At 36.3% G+C, this 26275-nt stretch overlaps 1 protein-coding gene across 1 annotated transcript in view; it reads left to right on the forward strand.

The window, feature by feature from the left end:
- Window positions 1–26275, forward strand: part of EXOC4 (exocyst complex component 4) — an 813795-nt gene that overhangs the window by 51517 nt on the left and 736003 nt on the right. Inside the window, exons 4-5 of the mRNA XM_081244856.1 lie at window positions 479–663; window positions 11671–11780. Of these exons, the coding sequence (XP_081100982.1) occupies window positions 479–663; window positions 11671–11780 (295 nt within the window). The remainder of the gene's footprint in view (window positions 1–478; window positions 664–11670; window positions 11781–26275) is intronic.

Consider the following 26275-nt stretch of genomic DNA (forward strand, 5'->3'; position numbering starts at 1 on the left):
TTATACTGAAAGTCTGAAGTATGCTGATAAAGTTCTCATAAACTCTTTTGACAGTATCTTTTATTTTTATTTTTTTAAAATTTATTTATTTATTTATTTTTGGCTGCATTGGGTCTTCGCTGCTGTGTGCGGGCTTTCTCTAGTTGCAGCGAGCGGGAGCTATACTCTTCATTGTGGTGCGCGGGCTTCTCATTGCGGTGGCTTCTCTTGTTGCAGAGCACGGGCTCTAGGGCGTGTGGGGTTCAGTATCTGTGGTGTGTGGGCTCAGTAGTTGTGGCGCATGGGCTTAGTTGCTTCGCGGCATGTGGGATCTTCCCGGACCAGAGATCAAACCCATGTCCCCTGCATTGGCAGGCAGATTCTTAACCACTGGACCACTGGGGAAGTCCCGACGGTATCTTTTAAAAGATAGTCTTTCATATTTATAATATTACTAGATTGTTTCATTGTCTTAATCTTTTTTTTTTGCCCTTTTCAGGTGTCTGCAGTCGAGTCTTTGGAGGGTCCCCTGCTCCAGGTGGAAGGACTGAGTGACCTTAGGCTGGAGCTTCACAGCAAGAAGATGAACCTCCACTTAGTTCTCATAGACGAGCTGCATCGGCACCTGTATATCAAATCCACTAGCCGAGTTGTGCAGCAGAACAAGGAAAAAGGCAGGATGAGGTTGGTTAAAGAGGCTCTTTGCCACAGTGTCTTGTGGCCATGTAGAATTTTAAGGAATATTATTTGTTTCCCAGAATATTGTTATAGTTTATTTTACTTCTCTTTTTAACATACTGTCTCTGAAAATGTAAGATAGTTTTATGATACCAAATACTCCACATTCTGAAGGCTGACATTCAAAGTTTGTTCATTCCCTCACTGCACATTTCTTGTGGTCCTTTTATGTAAAGATACATAAGAAACATTTACTGTGGGTCTGTAACTGGATCAGAGAGACCTCTGGTATATCTCAGAAGGAAGAGAAAAGAAATCCTTAAATTGGATAGTGAAGTCCGCCTAATTAAGAAATATAGGTGTATGACTATGAAGTTAGAAGACTGTTACTTAGGGCTGTGTTCAGCTTTGGACACTCCTCTTTCTGGAGTAGTTTAGGGAGGGTTTAGAGAGAGCCCTTTTTTTTTTTTTATGCCTGGGCTCATTGTAGCACAGTCCTATGTTGAAGGGCCTGGGTGGACTCAGGACATTTATTAGGTTAGGAGAGACCTGGTAGGGAATAAGACCAGATGGTAAGACAGTAGAATGTTGGCGTTATTAACATGTATCAGATAGCTGTGCACATCGTATGTCCTTCCAACATTCCTTTAAAATAGCTATAAGATTCTTCAGAGGGCAGTTGAGCACTATATACTGTTGATACTTTTTCATCAGGCTATAGATGAGAGGAGCACTGGAAGCAGCGCATGCTGGGAATGAAGTCTATAAAATTCTATTCTGTTCAAACCAGAATTTCCAACTTTGTGTGTGATGCTTCAGTTTAGTCAGAGACCCTTACAGAGAAAGAAGTTTCCATCTCTTTCTGCAGATGGGCACTAGAAAAAGTTAGGCACACAAATTGAGCTAAGGGTTATGTACCTTAGACTTAACTTCAGCACTGCGTCTGAATACACTCTTGTTGGAGAGTAAAGTGGTGGATGGGAGCTGTGCTAAGGAAATACCTTCCAGAGTGTCTGGTGGTAAATAGAAGATCTGAATAGATTTCTACCTGTGCAAGGATTAAAAACAAACAAAATAACCCCACTCCCTTATAAGCCCAAGGGAAAAATACTTATTTTCCCTTATGCTATAGAATAAGCATTAGGGAAAAAGCATTAAGTTGAGGTCTCAAAGAAGAGCATTTATTTGAAGAAAAAGATTTATAAAGCAAAATAGGAAAAGTTTAGGAGACTTAAATTAAGCTCAAGTTTCTCAAAAGATGCAAGATGATGTAGTAGGTTAGAATTTTGCTCAAAATTATCACCCTTTCCCCTCCAGTTGAGTGGGAGGAGTGTATTTCCTTCTCTTTGATTCTTGGGCTCTTGCTTTTGCTGATTGTTAGCATGTAACATGAGGGGCTTGAAATTCGCTTGTGCCAGGGAGCATGCCCTGCCATGCCTCTGCCATTGCCATGATGGCGCTGGTCCCAGGAGGAGGCGGAGAGACATGTGGAATCGAGCCATGTTCAACTGAGCTGCCTAGCCTGAATCAGCCAGTCACAAAAATATGTGCTTATTGTTGAACATGACTGAGATTCTGTGGTTGTATGCAGCAAGCATATAGCTTCTATGAAATGATAATGGGGAGCTATATGAATGGGATTGGGAGAAATGCAAAAAGAACTAACTACAACAGGAACAAAATATAAGGAAAAACCAAAATGATAATAGGGAAATTAAGTCTTTTTTAAAACATTAGAAGAATTAAATCAGTGAAACGAGGGAAAACTTTTCTTATTGTGAAGAAGAAAAACGCAAGATGATAAAAGAACGATAATGTGAAAGGTGGAGAATGGTGATCAAATGATTTTAGGCATTCTACAGAATGACACTAAAATGATAGTGTTATAGGTTGAATTGTGTCCCCTTAAAATTCATGTTATTGAGGTCCTAACTCCTAGTACCTAACTGTGACTAAATTTGGAGATAGGGTCTTTCAATAGGTAAATAAGTTAAAATGAGGTCATTAGCATGGGCCCTAATTCAATATGACTGGTGTCCATATAAGAAGAAGAAATTTGGACACACACTTCTGAAGAGGGAAGACCATGTGAAGACACAGTGATAAGACGGCCGTCTACAAACGTAGGAGAGAGGCCTCAGGAGAAAACAACTCTGCCAACATCTTGAGCCTCCAGAACTGTGAGAAAGCAAATTTCTGTTGTTTAAGCTACCCAGTCTGTGGTACTTTGTCATGGCAGCCCTAGCAAACTAATACAGACAGAAATAGTAGCAATAATTATAGTGTAAAGAAAGAAACTTAAACAGAAAAAAAGACCGTGGTCTGCAAATCAAAAGGATTCAAGGTAAACTTAGTGAAAAACTTACTCTTAGATATGATCATGAAGTTTTTTATGAATTTCAAAAACAAATACTGTAAGCACCAAGGAGAAAAATTATGTTACCTGCCCTGACAGATATAGTTATTTGCCCACCTGATATCCATTCTCTCCTTTTTTTTTTTTAGATGTATTTAATTCCTTTCTTTCTCTCTCTTTTTTTTTTTTTTTTTTTTTTGCTGTATCGGGTCTTAGTTGTGGCAAGTGTGATCTTTGTTGAGGCAAGTGGGATCTTTCCTTGCAGTGTGGGTTCTTTGTTGCGGCATGCAGGCTTCTCTCTAGTTGTGGCATGTGGGTTTTCTGTCTCTAGTTTGCGGCACATGGGCTCTCTCGTTGAGGTGCGCGAGCTCAGTAGTTGTGGCGCGCAGGCTTAGTTGCCCCGCGGCATGTGGGATCTTAGTTCCCCGACCAGGGATGGAACCTGTGTCCCCTGCATTGGAAGGCGGGTTTTACCACTGGACCACCAGGGAAGTCTCTCTCCTTCATTTTTAAGGACAACTCTTGTTTTGTTCTTGGTGGCCATATGTCCAGCTAAAAGGCTACATTTTCCATCCTCCTGTGTAGCTAAAGGTGATTCGTGAGACTTCTGCTTGCAAGCTGTTGAATCAGGACTCACAGGAAAATTCTTTAAAGGTGCCAACTAAACTGGTATGGTCACTCTTTTACTCTTCACTTGCCTTCCTTTACTTTCTGTCGAGGGCATGGATTGATGCCATCGTCTTGGACACTAGTGACCTTGAGGATGAAAGCCAAATCGTGAACTTTTTAATGACATGGGGCCTCCATTATGGCTCTGAATGGGTTTGTATCTTTTATATGGGAAGAAGGAAGTCCTTTTGTTTTACTCAGGCCACGGCTATTTGGGTCTTCTGTTTTATACAGTTAAACTTAGTCCTGATAAACAGAAAGGAGTAAAAATCAGGCTCACTGGGATTTGCTAAACATGAAATGCCGGAAGACAGCAGAGCAAAGTCTACAAGGCGTTGAATGGGAAAGAATTGGGACCAAAAATTTCTATACCCAGCCAAGTGGACATAGGCAACACAGAGACAAAACATATAAATTAACACAAAATGAAAAGCTAGTGTTCTTTTTCTGAGAAAAGTACTCAAAAATGAACTATAAGATGTAAAGCAAAATCAGTAACTTGAGAACAATAAAGTTGTAGGTGGTTTGAAACTGCTGCCAGGAGTGACTGCACAGCATTAAATATGTAAATTTGCATATAAATAACTGAAAAATATTTTTGTAAGATCAAAAATATAAGCTGAAAACTATTTCTGGAAAAGAAGGTCTGTGTGGTTGAAGAATACTCTATAATAATAAACAGGATTAGATAGCTAGTGGGAAGCAACTGCATAGCACAGGGAGATCAGCTCAGTGCTTTGTGACCACCTAGAGGGGTGGGATAGGGAGAGTGGGAGGGAGATGCAAGAGGGAGGAGATATGGGGATATATGTATATGTATAGCTGATTCACTTTGTTATAAAGCAGAAACTAACACTCCATTGTAAAGCAATTTATACTCCAATAAAGATGTTAAAAAAATAGTAAACAGGATTTATATCACCATATTAAGTTAGTAGAGACTGGGAAATTTGGATAAGCAGGAGATGCAAAGGTGTGCTGAATTCTTAAGACGTCAGAAGTTTTGGATTTTAATAATTAGAGAAAATGTTTAATTCATTTAATTTTGTGTTTATTAACCTAGATATGTATATTTAAAGATTTTTATATTGAAAAGTCACTAGAGAAGACAGAATCAAATAAAACATATTTTTTATTACAAAGAATGATGTTTTAGCCAACATTCTTGATAGCAAATAGCAGAAATCAGTCCTGGTAATAAAACAAGGAAAGAAATTTAGTGGAAAGTTATCAAGTAGGTCACAGAATCTAAGGAAAGGAAGTCTGTATAATCAGGCTCTAAAACCCTGGAGGGACCAAGGGAGATGCAGCAGCTAAGCATACATCATAGACAAGCCATAGGAAGGGTCTGGTTGGGTTGCTGCATTATGCCTACAATTGCTGGATTTTTAACTCAAGTGAATGATCTCTAAATGTTGCTGCATCTTGCCTTTATTTCTTCAAGATTCAAAGTCTTGGCTGGAAGCATCCAGTTCTTTGAGCTTGAGACATGTCAACTTGTATAGTAGGAAGAAGGGCCAGGCCCTCTTCCCTTTTTGCTTTGACCCAGACCATGGAGAGTGTCTCCAAATACAAAGACTGTTCCAATGGTTGGTATCCAAAAACAAACACGAAAACACAGATTTCTACTGAAGGAGAAAACAAAAGAAGTCACATGAAGGCACTTATACATATAAAGTAGGACAGATGTTTTTGAAGTAGAAGTGGGAAACTAGTAGAATTGATAAAAGAAGGATACATGCCTGCATGGAAAAAATAAAAATGGTTTTTGGAGGCTATGAAACAAAACCCGAATAAATGGGGAGGCTTTCCATGTTCTTAGCTCATAAAGATGTTAAGTCCCAGTTAAATCTCAGTTGAGGTTTTTGGAACTGTCAAATCTGTAGTTCACATGGAAGAATAAATGTGTAAGGATTGTTTAAAAAAAAAATTGAGAAGGGAGATTATAAGGGAGGATTTCCTTATCTAATATTAAAGTATATTATAAAGCTACTTTAATCAAAACAGTACAGACATGCAAACACAAAATCAGATTGTTGGAAGGAAATAGAATTTAGAAACAGACCCCAGGATATATGAAACTTCAATATTTTTAAACAGTAGTTCAGTTCAGTGAAGCAAATGAAGGCTATTTGGTAATTCATGTTGATACAATCAGCTGTGTGAAGAAAAGAAATTTAGCTGCCTACCTGTTATTATGTACAAAAAATTCTAACTTGGTTTAAAAAAATCACATGATGCAACTTTATTAGTATTAGGAAAAAATAGAATATGTATGTGGGAGGCTTTCTAGGTCCACATCCTACAAAAATAGTACCATTTCATAAAAATACATGTAACAGGATGTTGACTGGAACATTTTGGGCAGAACAACAAAAATATACAAGCTCGATATTCAAGAGGACTATGGTTAAATGAATTATGGTGTATCCATGCTGTGTAATACTAGACATTAAAACGAATGAGAAAGATTTCTTAGTGCTGATAGGAAAAGATTTCCAAGGTGTATTCTTGGGTTCAAAAAAGCCAGGTGAAAAACAGCATGTACATTATGAATCTATTTGTGTAAGAATTAAAAGAATATATACTTAAATATATATCCTTTATATATAGATGTAAAAATTTGTGTGTGTGTGTAAATGATTTCTTGGAAGGATAATGCTGAAAAACAATGATAAAAGGAATTACCTATGGGAAATGGCAATGGGGTGGCAGGGAGTAGAAAAGAAGGACTTATTTCATACCCTCTGCACTGGGAATGTATTCACCAGGAGCATGTATTATCACTTTAATAATAATAATAATGCTATTGATAATACTTTTTTATAAAATTATTATTTATTTTTGGCAGTGTTGGCTCTTCGTTTCTGTGCGAGGGCTTTCTCTAGTTGTGGCAAGCAGGGGCCACTCCTCATCGCGGTGCACGGGCCTCTCACTGTCGTGGCCTCTCTTGTTGCGGAGCACAGGCTCCAGACGTGCAGGCTCAGTAATTGTGGCTCACGGGCCTAGTTGCTCTGTGGCATGTGGGATCCTCCCAGACCAGGGCTCGAACCTGTGTCCCCTGCACTAGCAGGCAGACTCTCAACCACTGCGCCACCAGGGAAGCCCTGATAATACTTTTGAAGATTACTTTTAATGAAATGGCAACATGTTTACTGTTAAAAGGAAAACCTAGGGTTTAATATTCTATTCAGGGTGATCCAAAGAATGTTGAAAAAGCATGTGTACATTTTTGTGTGTATGCATGAGTACGTCTGTGTGTGTGTGTGTATGTGTGTGTAGGGATGGACAGACTCCTTTCTGTTAAATATTTTGAAAGACATTATACTATAATTATATTGGATTATTTTCATTTTCTTTATATTTTCAAAAAAAACATTTAATACCTTTATAAGCAGATAAAATCAATAAAAAATTATTTAAAAAATGGTTAATCCTTTTACTTGTTGCATGCATCCTGGTTTAATACTTGATCACCCCATTGTATTTCTTGCTCCCTAACTAATTTTTTCTTTTTATGTATGTCTGTTTTCTTTTTGTTATCTTTCAGTGCTTCCCCCTGCCCTCCTGCTTTGCTTAGATTTTAGCTTCACTTTATTTTGTATTGCATGTCTTCACTCTTGGTTTATCATTTAAGACCATGACTGTTTTTGACTTTTCTACCCTCTGAATCATTATTCTTTCTGTACGTTCAGGCAGATCTTAGAACTATAGAGAATTACTGTGTCAGACATTCCTGATTCATTATTCTGTTACATTTTCTTACGAAGGGCATATTATCTTTGACAGACACTTCTCAGCTGAGTTTGATTTGACAAAATATGAGCACTTGCTCTTTGACAGGTGCTGTGCCAGCTGTTGGGGTTATAGGGTGAATATATTAGTTATTAGATTTACAACCTAAAGTTCAACTCACCTCTGTTAAGTTTCAGTTTGACTAAAGTCAACCAAATGACCTGCTGCTGTGAATTTTGGGCATAATTGGAGATATTTATTATTAAGTGAAGGAACAGAAATAAGTTATAATTAAAATGCAAATATTTAATAAGTTGTTAGCACTTCTAACCCTTCTTAAAAAAAAAAGACTTCATGGCCTGAAATACTGAAATCAGACACATTTTGAAGTAGATCCTTACTAGTTGGATGAGTGTTGAATGGCCAGAAAGTCCTAGGAGTTACGGTGGTGTAGGGGGTTGTTGTTTTTGGTATGGTTAAATTTGCTTTATAGTTTTCCTGTCTGCCACCATGTGGTTATTAAATAGCAAACCACTCAATTACAAGATAAAATTACTGATTTTGGGGGGGCTATCTTATACTGGGAAGGATTTTATGTGCATCACCTGTCTTTTTCAACTTGGCTATGAATGATTCTGAATGGATTTAAAGTAAAAATTTGTAATCATAGACCTTTAAGAAGAAAAATAATTTCTATCAGTATTTCTTTGAAATAAAGCTATTCAGAGGATTCATACTAATTAGAAACTCAAAGAACAATCTAATTTTTTTTGTGGTAACATTGGTTTATACATTGTATTGAATATAAGTTTCACGTGTGCAACATTATCTTTTGACTTCTGTATACGCTACAGCCTAGAGTGTGCTCACCACCAAAAAATTATTATCCATCACCCTTTGGTTGACCCACTTTACCTCTTCTGCCCTCCTCCCATTCCTCTTCCCCCTGGTAACCACAACTCTGTTCTCTGTATTAGTGTTATTTGTTTTGTTCTGGTTTGCTCATTTATTTTGTTTGTGTTTGGTTTTTATATTCCATACATGAATGAAATCCTAGAGTTGTCTTTTTTTGTTTTATTTATTTCACTTATCCTAATGCCCTCAATGTCCATCCATGCTGTTGAAAATGAGGAAGATTTCATATTTTTTATGGCTGAGTAGTATTCCATTTTGTGTGTGTGTGTGTGTGTGTGTGTGTGTATGTATGTGTATCACATCTTCTTTATCCATTTATCTGTTGATGGGCACTGAGGTTGTTTCCGTTATCTTGACCACTGTAAATAGTGCTGCTGTGAACATAGGATGCATGTATCTTTTCGAATTAGTGTTTCTGTATTCTTTGGATAAATACTCAGAAGTGGAGTAACTGGGTCATATGGTAATTCTAGTTTTAATTTTTCCAGGAGTCTCCATACTTCTTTCTGTAGTGGCTGCACCAATTTACATTCCCACTAACAGTGTATGAGGGTTCCCTTTTTTGCACATTTTCTCCAAATTTGTTATTTCTTTCCTTTTAAGAACAATCTAGTTTTGATTTTATTTTTTTGTTCTCAAAAATACTTCCTCTGAGAGATTCAAAACCCTTTGAAGGTATTAATTAATACTTCTCAACTTTATTTCTGATGTATGTATTTCTTTATTTCAACTTTTCTCTCTTCTGAAATGGAAACTAAAGTATGTGATATTCTATAGTAGCAGGTACCTTTCTGTTGAGTTTCACGTCTGAGGTAACTACCTGAGTGTGTGTGCTCCCTGTCTCTTGAACTCTTAAGACTAAGTCCTTCCATGAAAGAACAAGAGAAAAACCAGAAGTCATTTCCAGAGTTACTTGCCTTTGGGTTAGTGTGTACAAAGGAGAAAATTGAAGCCCAAGGGAAAATTTTAGAAAGAGAAAAGAGTCTATGCAAATAGTTTTACAGTAAATTGACTTTCTAAGAGTTTATTGATGGAGTTTGAGGGCCCTTCTGGCTCTGACAATAAAGTCAGCAGGTTATGTTTTTTCAGAGTTAAAATGGCCAGCCATTTATCACCCTATATTTAACTGAAATACATGTTTAAGTTGAAACTGAGAAAATGATGGTAGGTTTTAATCTAAAGTGAATCACGTGCACATCTGTATTTATAGAAGTGTGTATTGTACTGACAGTTATGCATAGCACTGTGCACACATCTGTACCAACTGCTGCTTCATTTACAGCCTTGGCGGGCAGTATTGCAGCTATGGACCTGACTTTCCTGCTAATGGATACCTTCATTTATTAATGCTTTAAAAATAACTCCTCCACTTCTGTTATGGATATATTTATTAAATGTATCAAATCTTTTCTCTATCATGTAAAATTGAAATTAACTTCTTCCTAATTATTCAGTAACAGTACTGTAAACATCGGTGGTTATCCTCTGTCTCTGTGGGCATGTGTATCCAGAGGCTGGGGAGATGTGTAGAGCTAGTTTTCCAACTGTGAGTAAAATGCAGGTAGAAGAAGGAGAGGTAGCTGAGGAGAAAAATGAGAATACAACAGTAGTCAGTATAGAAAAGATGAATGGATAAATCTGATCCAATTGATTTTATGATTAGACTATTGTAGCCAGTCAGTGGACTTGAAGGCTCTTTTGGGTTTTCTTAAGATAGTGTAGGGAAATAGGAACTTACAGCTTTATATTGGAGGAAGAGAGTCACTGGAACTATGTCAGTTCAGATCCTGGTAAATGCTATTTCTGTTACTTTTATGTCTCATTCCTTACTTGAGGTTTTGCGTTAGTCTGCAAATGATTCCAACACTTGGAAATGCATGAAGTTGGGTTTTGCGTTAGTCTGCAAATGATTCCAACACTTGGAAATGCATGAAGTTGGGTATAGCTCATATCTTACTCATACTTGGATGCTCGGTGCTGAGCGAAGTGCCAAGCACATAACAGATGCTGAGACTTGTTTGAGTAATGCTTCCCCCTTCCCTGTAATAAGTGAAAAGGGAGAAGCTAGTGACTGCCATAGTTAACCTCCGGGCCTAGGACAGTGGCTGTAAACATTGTTAACACTAGATAAAAATAATATCTTGAAAGATAATTTTGCCTTTTAACCTGAAGTTTGTATTTCAAAGTTTTCTGAAACATTTTTTTTTTATTAGCTTAGAAATATACATGTACCTTGCATGTGGGAAGTTTCAAAGGAGTGGTGGGAGGGAGATGGGGATATATCACTGTAGGGGGTCAATGTTCAAACTTCCACACATTTTTTTTCTCCCATTTGGGGGAAGGTTTCTTGAAGGTGTAGTCTTGTTCCTGCTCCCCTCTGTCTGCCCTCCCTTTACAGCCCACTTTGAGAATCACTTCCGTGGTAGCCACTCTTACTGTTGATGTTATTGGGACTGGAAGGAGGTGAGAACTATGGCTTTGACCTGTCTATCCTTGGAACATAAGTTAGAGAAGCTTTTCTGTTAGAGATGCAGTGTGATTAGATGATTCAGTTTCTCCAGGGTAGGGCACAGGTGTTATTTGCCTTGGCACTGCCTACATTCTTGGACTTAACAGATGCCTATAAATGGGAATTATCTTGAAATTTTGTTTTTTATAGTCTTTGTGTCATTTAAAATTAATGTGTTTATTTTGGAGACTCCAAAGTTAATTATTAAGATGAGTTGCTAGACCTTTTTGGAAAAGGTGAAATGGGTAATCAAATACTGAATTAACCTGTTTGTGATTCCTTAAATCATCTTTTATAAATCCGATTCTCAACTTGATGAAATTTATGAATCTTTTTTTTTAAAGGAAACTAAGTGCAGTGAACGCCCAGTATATGTCACACACACACAAAAAAAGGTCCAGCTTGAAAAACACAAGTTAATCTAGGCTTAACTACTTAAACTTTCATTCAGTTATCATGATAAGGTGTTATTTGATCTTTCTTTGCTGATAAGTTAATTTAAATGTAGAAACAAAGGGGGTACTGAAGTTGTGTGGCAGAATTTGGTTATAAGGTGGTCATCCAGATGATCAGAATATACTTAAACTATTTTTTTAACCTAGTATTGTAATAAAAAGGTAAAAATGTAAATATTGATATTTGGAATCCTTCAAATACATTTTTACTCCCCTGTGACCACCACTTTACTTGAAATAGACTTCAGATATTTGAAGTCAGAGTATAAAGAGGGTTCATGACAGAAGGAAAGCAGTAAAGGATGGGCATGTTGTGGGACTTAAGTTGATTTTGGAGAAAGTGCTAAGTAACTACTGCTACTTACCCCCTTCAGCTCCCTTGTGAAAGATGCTTCTCCTGTGCCTCTGCTTGATGTTACAAACGTTCCTACTCCTCGAAAATTCCTCGATACCTCTCAGTATTCTACTCCTGGAAGCTCAAGTGGTAAGTATTTAATTCTTCAGCCACTCAACTTCTTTTTGGTGGGCTGTGCGGTTCCTGGGCCCAGGCCTGGGGAAGCCTGTGCTTCCAGGGTTGGGAGGGCCTGAGGTTACTGCCTTGGAGCCTGTGATCCGCCCTTTGCTGCCCTCAGAGGGAAGAAGATAGAAGATGATTGGTTGGGCCTATTGCATTATCAGTTTTAAAAACTGACAGCTGAAGCTGGCCTGTCTGCTGACTCCAGCTGTGTTTTGTTTGACCAACACTGCTTGTTTTTCTGAAGTTGAATTTGAATGCTTTTTGATGGAGCATATGCTTTTTGTTTTGATGTTTTGCTGTAACTTCTGTTGATCCTGTTAGCTTTTACCCAGCTGCTGCACATAGTACGTTCCTGGTCTGGTCCGTGAGAGCTTTTGAGTGTGTGACCCCTGCCCTATATCTTGATTCCTTATATCTTCCAGTGGCCTCTCCACGTCCACATGTGCCTGCATGCGCGTGTGTGCGTGCGCGGACACACACAATGCGCTTTGAGGACATATCCACAAACTAATCTTGTTTCTTCCTGCGCAACCTAATATTGTGTTGAATAAGACAAAGGAGAGCCATTTTTGCTTATATTTAAAGTTGGGGGAGGGAAGGTGTACTTTGAATATGGATGCAAAGATTTAAGAGACTTCTTCTGGAGTGGCTCAGACCTGCTCCATCAGAAGGTTCATCTCAGCTGGATTCAGACCTTCTGGGCCTCTGCAAACACCTGCCCTGCTTGTTGCAGCTTTGGGCTAGGGAGAAGGTGACTGGATGTTTTTTTGTGGGCTGTCCCACAGTTGCCTTTGTGTGACGGCTAAATTTCTCAATGCCTTTTAAAGAAAATGGTAATATTATCATTGGCTTTTCAGATAAAACTTAGTTCTTACTAGTTCTGTAGTCCTATAGAGCTTGAAATGATGCAGAGGTAGAAAAATAATTTGGATTCAGTCAATGTGTTTTGTGCAACTAACTGAAAGTGTTTCTTTTGAGAGCCTAACAATATATTATTGCTGGGGCATATTACTTTATAAAATATAATTTAATTAAAATTGAGGGTTATTCAGGCTTGGAATCTTGAAGAGTATTGCTTTTACTGTAGGAAAAGTATAGGAATTGCTTTATAATAAACTTTTTTATTAGTCTTAGTTACTGATTTTTTTTTTCTAAAACCCAAACACTTATTTTTATTATGACACTTAACAAAGGTTTGTGCTCAAGCTTCTTCCTGGAATTAACAGGTTTTGTTTTCTCCCCCGTCTGTTGTAATATTGCTGTTCTTTGAATTTTGACACTGCTTTGAGCTGTATAGAGTGTGGAATTATGAAATAGAAAATGCATTTATACTTTTGATTTGTATTTTACCTCTACCTGTTGTGGAAATTACCAATTGTTAGATCTTTGTGTTTTTATAATGTGAATTATTGCTTAGCCTGGTTATATCAATTTACATAAATGTTGCTGAGTCAATGGCCAAGCGAAATAAAAATTTTAATTGTTCATGAAGAGATGATGGGTCAGGCATTTTGAAAATGAAAAATATAAATACCAAATAAGCTGAAGAAAATGCCAGTGATGGCAAATTTCAGTAGAAACTAATTTTGCAACATCTATCATTTTTAATCAGACAGCTCTTCCTCTTTGTGCACTTTTCCTGTCTGGCCCTGTAGATAGCCTTTATCACTGAGTGGAGTTCATAGTGACACTTTGGCTTCAGTAGTCTGTCCCTTTGTTCTTGGGGATGACTCTGGAAGAACTGTGTGATAGATGAGTGGAGCTTGGGACCATTATGGAGACGGCTTGTAGATATGTGCACAAACCTTTCTTTTTAGAAAAGCTCATTTCCTTGACTTGTTTGGAAGACTGTCGATCTCTTGATTTTTCTGGGGGGGTGACTGAAAAAGAAGGTAATTAAATTATTATTGATTAAAGTCAATAGTAGCAGTAGTTAAGATGTGTTTTAGTACCTTCTATCTGTGAAACAGTAGAAATAAGTGCTGTACATGAATTAACTCATTCAGTCCTTCAGCGATCTTATGAGAGAGGCACTATTAGCCCCATTTTACAGATAAGAAAACCAAGACTGAGGGTGGTTAATAATGGGTTTAAGTTGACACAGCTGACAAATAGTAACTGCGTTCCAGAGTATGCTCAGTTTGTTTTCCTGAAAATAAGGTATTATGGGACTTCCCTGGTGTTCCAGTGATTAATACTCTGCCTTCTAGTGCAGGGAGAGCGGGTTTGATCCCTGGTTGGGGAGCTAAGATCCCACATGCCTCGTGGCCAAAAAACCAAAACATAAAACAGAAGCAATATTGTAACAAATTCAATGAAGACTTTAAAAATGGTCCACATCAAAAAAAATTAAAAAAAAAAAACAACCACCAAAAACTAGGTATTAGTTTTCTATTGCTGCCGCAACAAATTACACCATATGTTGATCATCTTACGGTTGAAGTCTGTAAGTCTGTAAGAAGTCTGACATGGGTCTCATTGGGTTAAAATGAAGGCTGTGGGCAGGGCTATGTTCCTACCAGAGGTTCTACAGGAGAATCCATTTCCTTGCCTTTTCCTGCTCCTAGAGGCTCTTGCTTTCCTTGACTTGTGGCTCCCTTCCTCCATCTTCAAAACCAGGGATGGTGGGTCACATCTTTCTCGGGTCACATCCTTCCCACCTCACATCTCTCTGACCCACTCTTCTGCTTCCTTCTTCCTCTCTTACGGGCCCATGTGATTAAATTGATTCCCACCTGGATAATCCAAGATCCTTTCCCCATCTCAAGGTCCTTAACCTTCATTTCACGTGCAAAGTCTCCTTTGCCATGTAAAGCAGCATATTCACAGACTCTGGGTATTAGGACATGGATATCTTTCAGGGACCATTATTCTGCTTATCACACTCTGCACTACCTATCTTCTGACTTAAGTTATTTTTAGGAGCCAATGTATAAAAATTTGACTTTCTTGAAATTATGTGTGAAGCCTTTGCAGTTCTAATTTTTAGGACTATATTAATCCAGGTCACATTATTAAAGGGGATCGTATAAATGAGGAAGATGTAAATTATGTAGAGAACTGCATAAACTGTTACTAAGTAAATATAAAAGTGTGGGGTTGAAGAAATATACTATAATAAAGGACAGAAATTTTGTCTTATTCTTTTTTTTTTTTTTTTTTTTTTTTTTTTGCCGTACGCGGGCCTCTCTGTTGTGGCCTCTCCCGTTGCGGAGCACAGGCTCCGGACGCACAGGCTCAGCGGCCATGGCTCACGGGCCCAGCCGCTCCGCGGCATGTGGGATCCTCCCGGACTGGGGCACGAAGCCGTGTCCCCTGCATCGATAGGCGGACTCTCAACCACTGCACCACCAGGGAAGCCCTGTCTTATTCTTAATAATGAACGAGAGTCTGTTTGTGAAGTGCTCTGCAAGGCAGCCTAGAAAGTAATAGTCATTTTCAGCAGGGAATTTAACATAGGCTCTTAAAGCTCCTCTCTCATCTTGTGAAATAGTAGGATTGAGGGTGTAATCCATTAGAACTGACATTTTTATAGAGGAAGTTACAACAGGGAATCCCTGGGTAGAATAGATCTCCCATTGGGGTGCCATAAATGAAAGTTAGAGGTGATTCCTGAAAACTTTCAGACTATTATTAATTAAATGAGAATTTTGATGGCTTGTGAATGAGTCGTTTTTCAGATGTCTTATTTAGAGGTAGAGTTGTGAGTGACTTTTCTATGAGAGGTGTTCTTTTTAAATTAATTTTATTTTTTATTTTATTTTTGGCTGCGTTGGGTCTTGATTGCTGCGCGTGGGCTTTCTCTAGTTGCGGCGAGTCGGGGCTACTCTTCATTGCGCTGCGTGGGCTTCTCATTGTGGTGGCTTCTCTTGTTGCGGAGCACGGGCTCTAGGCGCATGGGCTTCAATAGTTGTGGCACGTGGGCTTCAGTAGTTGTGGTTTGTGGGCCCTAGAGCGCAGGCTCAGTAGTTGTGGCACAAGGGCTTAGTTGCTCTGCGGCATGTGGGATCTTCCCGGACCAGGGTTCGAACCCATGTCCCCTGCATTGGCAGGGGGATTCTTAACCACTGGGCCACCAGGGAAGTGCCCGAGAGGTGTTCTTATCATAGTTTACATGTTATAGTTTGCAAGATACGTTACATCATTCAACTGATGAAGCAGTCCTACAGGGTAGTTGGGGCAGGTACTGTTGTCATTATCAGTGACAACACTGATATTGTCACTGTTAAGATTATTATATTTATGTGACTATTTAAGTGTATTATCAGGTGTTTAAGTTATCCTAAAAGTTGTATGGAATTATATATGTCTGTGCATCATCTAATTAAAAAATAAAACATTTACTTACAAAATGCAAAATCAAGGCACAGATTGGCAGAAGCAAGCAACCCATTAAGAGGAAAATGATTAGCATCCACTTAATTTTCTTACATAATAATGAAAAAAAGCAATGGCATAATAAAGAACTGGGCAAATAACGTGCAATTCACAGAAGAGTCTGTATACATGGAAAGATTGGCATTTATCTGACAGACGTTAAGTATTCAGAATATATAAAGAATCCCTATAAATCAATGAAGCAAGCAAGTAGAAAAATAGGCAAAAATATGAACAGGCAGTTTGCATAAGAGGGCACCTATGCTAGTAAATATATGAAAAACTGCTTATACTCCAGTTAATCAAGTCTTATTTTTAAAACTCATTTTACAAATGTGGAAACTGAATCCTGGGAGGTTGAGTGATTGGTCCAGGTTCAACCAAGATGGTAATTGTTGGAGGCTGGCCTCATGCTGTCCTCACTCTGAATATGCAAAAGATGTATTTTGCAAGCCTTTTTTCTGTTATTCTCATCAGTCGCAGTATTTTGTAATATACAGGGAAACTAAAGTCTAATTTAGAAACAGTAATTCAACTATAACTTAGGTAGAAGGATGGGCGAAGTGTGGAGAAAAGCCAATAATTACAGTAAAATGTTGGTTTAAGCTTTTGGATTCCCATTATGTCTTTTTATTTGGCAAATTGCCTTTGGAACATTTTGACTGAGCAATTACTCCCAAGGTACACAGGCATTTCACTGTGGCTTCTTTATTCATTTTATTCACACTCCTGCTGGGATTGCTGTGAATATAACTATAATGAAATTGGACTTCCTACTCCCTTCCTTTTTGGAACCAGCATAGGTTAAGCAATAAAACTTAAAGAGATCACAAATGAAATGATTTTTTTTTCTTTTGCTGCTGTTTTCTTGATGTGTGTTTTATTTCATCAAACCGTGTTCTGAGACTTGATAATTATCTTAAGAATTTTGGGTCTGATATTTAAAAAATTCTCTTTACGTGCGTTGGGAGCTATGAATCCTAACATAAAAGGAGATGAAGTTTCTCTTTTTGGAACTCAAATGTCTAGAACAGTGAAGATCTGATTCTCCAGAATCTTGACACCTTTTGAGTTACTTCTGTCCTCAGGACAGGACCTCCCTTGGTAATTTTTTTTAAATTAATTAATTAATTAATTTTTGGCTGCACTGGGTCTTTGTTACTGCGTGTGGGCTTTCTCTAGTTGCGGCGAGCGGGAGCTACTCTTCGTTGCGGTGCACGGGCTTCTCACTGTGGTGGCTACTCTTGTGGAGCATGGGCTCTAGGCATGCGGGCTTCAGTAGTTGCAGCAGGCGGGCTCAGTAGTTGCGGCTCGTGGGCTCTAGAGCTCAGGCTCAGTAGTTGTGGCTCATGGGCTTAGTTGCTCCGCGGCATGTGGGATCTTCCTGGACCAGGGCTCAAACCCGTGTCCCTGCATTGGCAGGCAGATTCTTAACCACTACACCACCAGGGGAAGTCCCCTCCCTTACTATTTTAAATCAACTGTTTCTGAAGTATCCTTGCATTTGCTCTTATTAAATATCTTTGACTTCTATGATTGGTCAAAAGTAGAGTTGAGGAATATATATACAAGGGAGACAAAATAGAACTAATAATTCAAATGTTTCTAAATGTAAAAATGAAGAAAGATCAGAGTTTATTTTATGAAAAATATTAATTTTAAAGTATAAAATGTATTTAATAATATAGTTTATAAATATGAATAAATACTATATAACATATACACATATATAAATATATAGACCCAGAATTGCCAAAGTAAATCTGAGGAAAAAGAACAAAGCAGGAGGCGTAACCCTCTCAGACTTCAGACAAACTACAAAGCTACAGTAATCAAAACAGTATGGTATTGGGACAAAAACAGACTTATGGATCAATATATAGAAACAATATATATAGTCTGCATTTACACGTGTACAGCCTATATACACATATGCATACATACACACAGTAAAAGTATGAAAACAAACAGGAAAAAGATACAGAATATAAATACAGGTATACCTCAGAGGTAGTGTGGGTTTGTTTCCAGACCACCACAATGAAGTGAGCCACAGGAAGTTTTTGGTTTCTCTGTGCATGTAAAAGTTATGTTTACAGTATACTGTAGTCTATTAAGTGTGCAATAGCACTATGTCTAAAAAAACAATGTATACACATATCGTAATTAAAAAACACTTTATTGCTAAAAGATGATAACCATCATCTTAGCCTTCAGTGAGTTGTAAGCTTTTTACTGAAGTAAAACGGTGGAGGGTCTTGCCTTGGAGTTGATGGCTGCTGACTGATCATCAGTCATCATCAGGTGGTAGTTGCTGAAGGTTGGGAAGGCTGTGACAATTTCTTAAAATAAGACAGCAATGAAGTTTGTCCTATTGACTGACTCTTCCTTTCACTTGAACACTCAGAGGCCATTGTAGGGTTATTAATTGGCCTAATTTCAGTATTGTTGTGTCCCTGGGTATAGGGAGGCCTGAGGAGAGGGGAACAGCCAGTCAGTGGAGCAGTCAGAACACACACAATATTTATTCATTAAGTTTTCCATCTTACTTGGCTGTGGTTTGTGGCATCCCAAAACAGTTACAGTAGTTACATCAGAGATCACTGATCACCATAACAAATACAATAATAATAATGAAAAAGTTTAGACAAATTGTGAGAATTACCAAAATGTGACAGAGTGAGCACATGCTGTTGGAAAAATGGCGCTGATAGACTTGCTTGACTCAAGCTTGCTGCAAACCTTCTATTTGTAAAAAATGCAGTATCTGCAAAGCACAATAAAATGAAGCACAATAAAACAAGGTGTGCCTGTATTCTGTATTTATTAAAATATTTATAATCAATATGTATTATAAAATATGAATATTACATTATTCATGCATCAGAGATCAATAAAACCATCACCTATGTACTTCCCACTAGATTAATAAATCTTACTATTTTTCTATATTTGCTCCAGATTCTTTTTTAAAAAAATAAAACATTACATGTGTAATTGCAGCTCCCATGAATTCATGACTTCTTTCCCAATTCTTTCCTCTCCCTTCTACCCCAGAGGTTAGCTGCTATTTTGAAATTGTTCTGCATCTTTTTCCTGTATGTTTTCATACTTTTACTATGTGTATGTATGTATATGTGTACATATTTTGGGCATCTGTCCAATAGAAACAATGCACGTAGTTTATATATATTTATATTTATATATAACTTTTATGTTTATACATGCAAACTGTATTGTCCTTTGAATATCTTAAGGCTTAAGTAAATTAATTTACTTATTTACTTAATTTAAATTATATAATTGCTTAATTAACTTATAATTATATAATACAATATGTATCATTCTACTCCTGGAGTGTTTCATTCAACATTGTAGTTTTGGATTTTCTCACGTGCTGTAACTTTAGTTTATTAATTTTACTACTCATAGTATTTTATTATATAACTAGATCATACTTTAGTCATTCTGTTATAGATAGACAAGGTATAAGTTGTTTCTTGTTTTTCATTATTGGGAACCTTACAGCAATGAAGATTCTTGTACATATTTCTCTAGGACAGAGTTTCCCAGCCCCTGGAATGGTTTATAGTATATCTAAGATAAACATTTCAGCCTTTGGAATAGCCAGTTGGGGCAGTCAGAATCCCTCGGCAAGTCCTTTCTAGCCACGTGCAGCCACCTTCATATACCCTAGCTGTGCTATAGAAGTACTATTATTTTCTGTATGTGCCATGATGCCCAGGAGGTAGGGAAGCCTTGCTCTTATGGTGCATGTGTGTGTATGGATAGGAATGTTGTGCCTTTTAAAGTTTACTTGCAATTGATTTTTAAAGTAGTTATACCAATGTAGAATTCTCCAAGCAGTGCCTGAGCTTTTGTTTCTCTACTTCTTGCTGTTAAAATTGGCTTTGTTAGACTTTAATTTTTACAAATTGATTTCTGTAAATGTGACAGGTTTTGTGTTTTTAATTTTAGATTGCATTTCTCTGGTTTTCAATGGTCTAATGGTTTCTAATGGTCTCTTTTGTGAATTGTCTATTGTTAGCACAGTATTTTATTACACCATTTCTTTTCTTCCTTAAAATGTAAAAAAGCCAAGGGGATGCTAATAATTTTACTGTGAGTTGCTTGCAGGTATCTCCTAGTTATAGCTTATCTTTGTTTTTATTTGTTATACAAATGTTTTAAATTTAACTACATTAAAATAAAATATATCAGTATTTTTCTTTATAATTTGTATTTCTTCTGTCTTAAGAAATCTTTTCCTAACTATGATTTCATAAAAAAGTATTTATCTGTCTTAATATTTTACAGGTCTCTTTGGTCTCTTAAGCTGTTTGGATTTGTTTTCACTTATTTTATGAGGAACTGAATTTTTTACACATAGCCATTATTCCAGCATTTACTGGTAGTCCATCCTTCCCCCATTGACTTAAAATTTTTTTTTTAAATAGACTTTTTGTTTAAAAATAGTTTTCAATTTGTAGAAAACTTACAAAGACAGTACACAGTCCCACTGATTTTTTGCACTACTTCTATCATATTTCTATATATGTGGGTTTTCAGAGTCTTTGTTTCACTTGACTGTTGTCTGTCTTTGCACTGAGACCATGCTGTTTTGATATTGATAGCTTTATTATTTATTTTGATGACAGGCAAGGGAAGTATTCCCATTTTCCTAGCCTTCGAAATTATCTAGGCTATTCTTGGCCATTTACTTTTTTATATATATATATTTTAAAAATATTTATTTGGCCACGTCGGGTCTTAGTTGTGGCACACGGGATGTTTGCGGCATGTGGGATCTTTTTTTAGTTATGGCATGCGGGATCTTTCTTAGTCGCAAGCTCCCTTAGTTGCGGCATGCGGGATCTAGTTCCCTGACCAGGGATTGAACCCAGGCCCACTGCATTGGGAGCATGAGTCTTAACCACTGGACCACAAGGGAAGTCTCTTTGCCCTTTACCCTTGCATATGTATGCAATTTAGAATCAGAATGTTAAGTTCTATTAAAAACTCTGTTGGGATTTTGATTGGAATTTAATTTATATAGTAATTTGAGAGAATTTATGTCTTTTATTGTCTTCCCATCTATGAACTTCATTTAATTCTTTAGATCCATAAATATTGTGCTCATCTTTTGTTAGATGTATTCCTAAGTACCTTATATTTTTTGTTGTTATTGAAATGGTATTTTTTTCTGTTTTGTTTGGTTATACTTCTGAAAAGTTTGAATTTTTTTTCCTGTTCATCTTTTTTTTCTAGCAATTTCGCTGAATTTTTTAAAAATTAGAAGAGTATATTTGAAAAATATATTTGTATATCTTCCTGGATTTTGTATGTAAACAGTTATAATGTCTTAGTTGAGGACAGTTTTGTCTTTATTTCTTAAAAATGTAAGTTACTTTTTCCCCCCTTCCTTTTCTCTCTGTTAATTTTTCCGTAGCAGGAAAACCTGCAGTACAAAGTTGAATAGCAGAGGCAATAGTGGGTCTTGCCTTTAATGGAAATGCCTCTAAAATGTCACCATTCAGTGTGATGTTTACTCTTCATTTTTGACCAGTTATTTACTCTTACACTGCGTAGGAAGCTATAGATGCTATTTTTTGCTTTTTTGGTACCTACTGTGCTATAGAGATATTTTTAAAAATCTCAACCATCTATTTCTTTCTTCTTTCAAATGCAGTACATGTTCCAAGCTATGATTCTTGCCTGCAGCAATTATTAGGTCTTTTGCCAAGTTGTAGTTTTCTTCTGTTATTCTTTATACATTTACTATTTGGAAACTCCTGTGATGAATAACTACCACTTCTGCATTTATTTATTCATTAATTACATCAATAAGAATTCATGGATATTTATCTTGTTCTGTGACTTATAATCAGTTGCCATCGTTATTTTGTTGCTTAATTTGTCCCAGATTTGGCCACTGGTAGCTCATTCAGCTTGCTTCCTGTGTCCTTCCAATATGCCACCATCAGTTGTTGGAGACTTCCTTACGTTCTGTTAGCTCAAGACATTTCTGGCTCACTTTTACTTTCCCTATCCTAGCCTTGGAATTAATCAGTTCTCTAATGAGCTCTGGTTTCTTTTATAAGTGAATGATACCTAGTAACCAAGATCTGTGTTCTAGTTGTAGTCATTGCTACTGATGTGTCATTACTGTAGTCCCTCTTAGATGACAGAACTAGGAAATAAATAAATAAATTCATGTTTGTGTATGTGTACATTTCTTTTTTTATTTATTTGCACAATCCTAGTATACACATAATACAATCTCAGGATTGCTAACCCATGAAAAACAACTCATGTCTCAGTGAAAATCAGATTTATTAATTTGAGTACAGTATTTGTGTACAGTTCTATTTGCTTACGGCAAGGCTTCTGGTACGTGGTCAAAATTCAAAGTTACTTAGGCTAGTTCTTTTCTTCCCTAATTCATTCAGTATGGTTATTTATTTGTAATACACTTAGATTCATTTCTTACTATTGATATTTGTATTTTATTTGGTTCCCCCCAGATCCTGGTTGATTTCCATTTATTTATTTGGGGGTGGCATATGAAACATTATTATTTTCTAAGTGTCAATTATATAAACAGATATGCAGACTTGTCACCTGCCTTTCTCTTTTATCCTATTCCCAAGTCTCCTATTCCTTCTGTTCTGTTTCTACCCATCCTGTATAGTTAATCAGTCTCATTAGTTTCTGGTTTATCCTTCTTGTGTTTTTTTGCACAAAAAAGAAGATATATGTATCTTTTCTTCTACCTCTCTTTCTTCCATTAAGGATAGGATACTCTCTTAAACTTTGCTTTTCTTCACTTTATAATACATCCTGGAAATCACTCCACATTAGTTCATAAAGATTTTTTTTTTACACTTGCATAGTACTCCATTGTGTTGATTTACCATAGTTCAGTTACTCTCTTATGTATGGATATGTAAGTTGTTTTCAATATTTTGCCATTACAAGCAATGATGCATGACTATGTATTTTCATATTGTTGGAGGTATTTCATTAGGGTAACTATCTAGAAGAGGGATAGCTAAGTGAAAAGATAAGCCCATATGTAGTTTTTTAAGGATTGACAATTCTTCAGAAGAGTTGTACCAGTTTGCATTCCCACTACCAGTGTGTGAGAGTGATTGTTTTCCCCACAGCTTTGCCAACAGAATGTATGGCCATATTTTAAAATTTTTGCCAATTTGATAGGTGAAAATGGTTATCACAATATTGTGTAATTTGCATTTCTCTAAGAGTTTGAACAATTTTTCTTATATTTAAGATCCATTTTCATAATTTTTTTGTCTATTATCATTACAGTCATCCCTTGGTATCTGCAGGGGATTGGTTCCAGGACCCCATGAGGACACCAAAATTCTTGGATGATCAAGTTCCTAATATAAAATGAATTTGCATATAACCTATGTACATTCTCTCATATACTTTAAATCATTTCTAGACTATTTATAATACCTAATATATTGTAAAGGCTATGTAAATAGTTGTAGATACAGTGTAAATCCTATGTAAATAGTTGCCAGCATGCATCTAAATTCAAGTTTTGCTTTTGGGAACTTCTTGGAATTTATTTTCCCCCCAATATTTTCTATCCATGGTTGGTTGAATCTGTGGATGTGGAACTCTCAGGTAAGGAGGGCTGACTTGTTCATCTTTTATCCATTTTTAAATTTTATTTTTAATCTATTAATATACATTAATGGATTTTTAAAAAATTTCTCTATGTAGTATTGAGTTCTGTTTGCTAATATTTTATTTAGGATTTCTGCATGGATGTTCATGAGTAATAATGGCCCATGATTCAAATCATACTAGATTTTGGTTTCAGTGTAATAATTTGCTTCATAAAAGGAATTAGGACGTTTTTCTTCATCTTCAATGCTCTGGAACAATTGATGGAGCATTGGAATTATCTGGTGTTTGAAGATTTAGGAATTTCCCTGTGGAACCTTTTGGATCTGGTACTTTTTAATATTTTTACTTTCATTCTTTAATAATTTTTGGTTTCATCAATGTAAATTGTTCTCTTTAAACATTCTGTTTCTAGTGGGATCAATTGTAATAATCTGTATTTCTCTAGGAAATTATTAATTTCATTTATTCAGTTTTATTTACATAGAGGTCTATAAAGTATTTTTTTTATGGTTTTGAAATTTTCTTTTGTTTCCTTTTTGTCATTTATCTTTAATTTGTGCTGTCACCCTTTTCTTCTTGATCAAAGTAGCTAATGTTTGTCTATTGTGTTAGTTTTTTTTTCTCCCAAGAAATAACCAGGATTTTGATTTATTGATTAGGTCTATTGTTTCTCTGTCCTCCAACTCATTATTTTCTGCTTCTATCTTTATTCTTTCCTTCTTCGTGCTTTATTTTAATTAATTTTTTTTCCTGCACTAGAGATTGAAATCATGTATTTTAATTCTTTCATTTTTACTGATAAAAGTATTTAGTGATATGAATTGTTCTCTCGTTACTGCTTTAAATGTGTATCCCATAGACTCTTATCATTTACAAATACTTATTTCAGTTTTCATTTCCCCTTTCATCCAAGTGTTTTCAATAAAAGAATTTTAAATTTAAAGGTGAAAGGGTCTTTTGTGTTTGTTTTGTCTTTAATATTTTCTAGCTTTATTGTGTTGAATTCAGTGTTGCTTGTAATATTTCTGCTTTATAGAACTTATGACATTTTCTTTGTGACTTAATATATTATCAATTTCTTTTTTAATATCCCAGGGTACTTGAGAAGAAGATGCATTTTCTGTTATCAGGTGTAGAATTTGATATATATTCATGAAATTCACCTTATTTAATTATGTTGTGTAGGTCTTCTATCTCTTCTTATTTTTAGTGTTTTTCTTCTGTTTCCATCACCTATAGTTTTTGTTTAAAAACAGTGATTTCTGTGTTTTGGAATATGAATAAAGTCATAACTGTTGTAGTTTCGTTGTGAATTGTGCCTTTTGGCATTAGAAAATGCCTTTCATTGCTGTGATTAATGCTTTTTGACTGGCATACTGTTCATTCTATATTTTTAGCCTTTCTAAATTGGCTTTAATATGTGTACAGCATATATAGTTTGGCCTTGCTTTGTAAGCCAAATTGAAAATTTTTTTTAATAGGTGAGTTGAATCCATTGATATATATACATATATGTATATCTATATCTATATGTATATATATATATATATTTATTTTTTTGCGGTACACGGGCCTCTCACTTTTGTGGCCTCTCCCGTTGCGGAGCACAGGCTCTGGTCATGCAGGCTCAGCGGCCATGGCCCACGGGCCCAGCCGCTCTACGGCATGCGGGATCCTTCTGGCCCAGGGCATGAACCCGTGTCCCCTGCATCGGCAGGCAGACTCTCAACCAGTGTGCCACCAGGGAAGCCCCATTGTTACATATTGATATGATTGATGTCTTCTGTCTCAACTGTATCATATATAGTATTTTGTAAATATGTGTATTACATTATGTATGCTATGTTTTTTTCTCTCTGAGATGTGTGTTCTTTGCTCTTTAACTTATGTAGAATTTTTTTGTTTAGGACAGTTTTTATCCCCTGGTGGTTGTCTTTTAATGTATACCTTTAAAAAATGCTCTTAGCCTTTTTTTTTTTGTTAAACCTTTACTCTCAGATTTCTCTATTTTTATTGGTTATCCTTTAATTCCCATCTATTGCCTAGATAACAAACAATAAACTCTGTTTTCCTCTTTCTCTCTCTAATGCCATTTTTTTAGTTGCATACTTTAACTTTTTTGACAACATACTACTTTTGCTTAGTTGCCTTCCACACTTTTGTTTTTGTATTAAATCTACATTTAAATATTCTAAATGTTCATCATTAGACTTTTTGTTCAAGTTTCCTAGTCATTTCTTGATTGAATGAAGTTCATTACCTAAAAAACTCCTCAAGAAGTGGCCATGGGTGCAGAGTTCCTTTATTTGAAAACATTTTTTTTTTTCCCTTTCCCTGTAGCCTTGATACTTAAAGGATACCTTGGGGATATGAATTCTTTGGTTTACACGTTCAATTATTGATTTTTTTTTACAAAATGTTAT

The sequence above is a fragment of the Mesoplodon bidens genome (genome assembly GCF_964165515.1).
Source record: "Mesoplodon bidens genome assembly, chromosome: 9".
Taxonomy (NCBI): Eukaryota; Metazoa; Chordata; class Mammalia; order Artiodactyla; family Ziphiidae; genus Mesoplodon; species Mesoplodon bidens.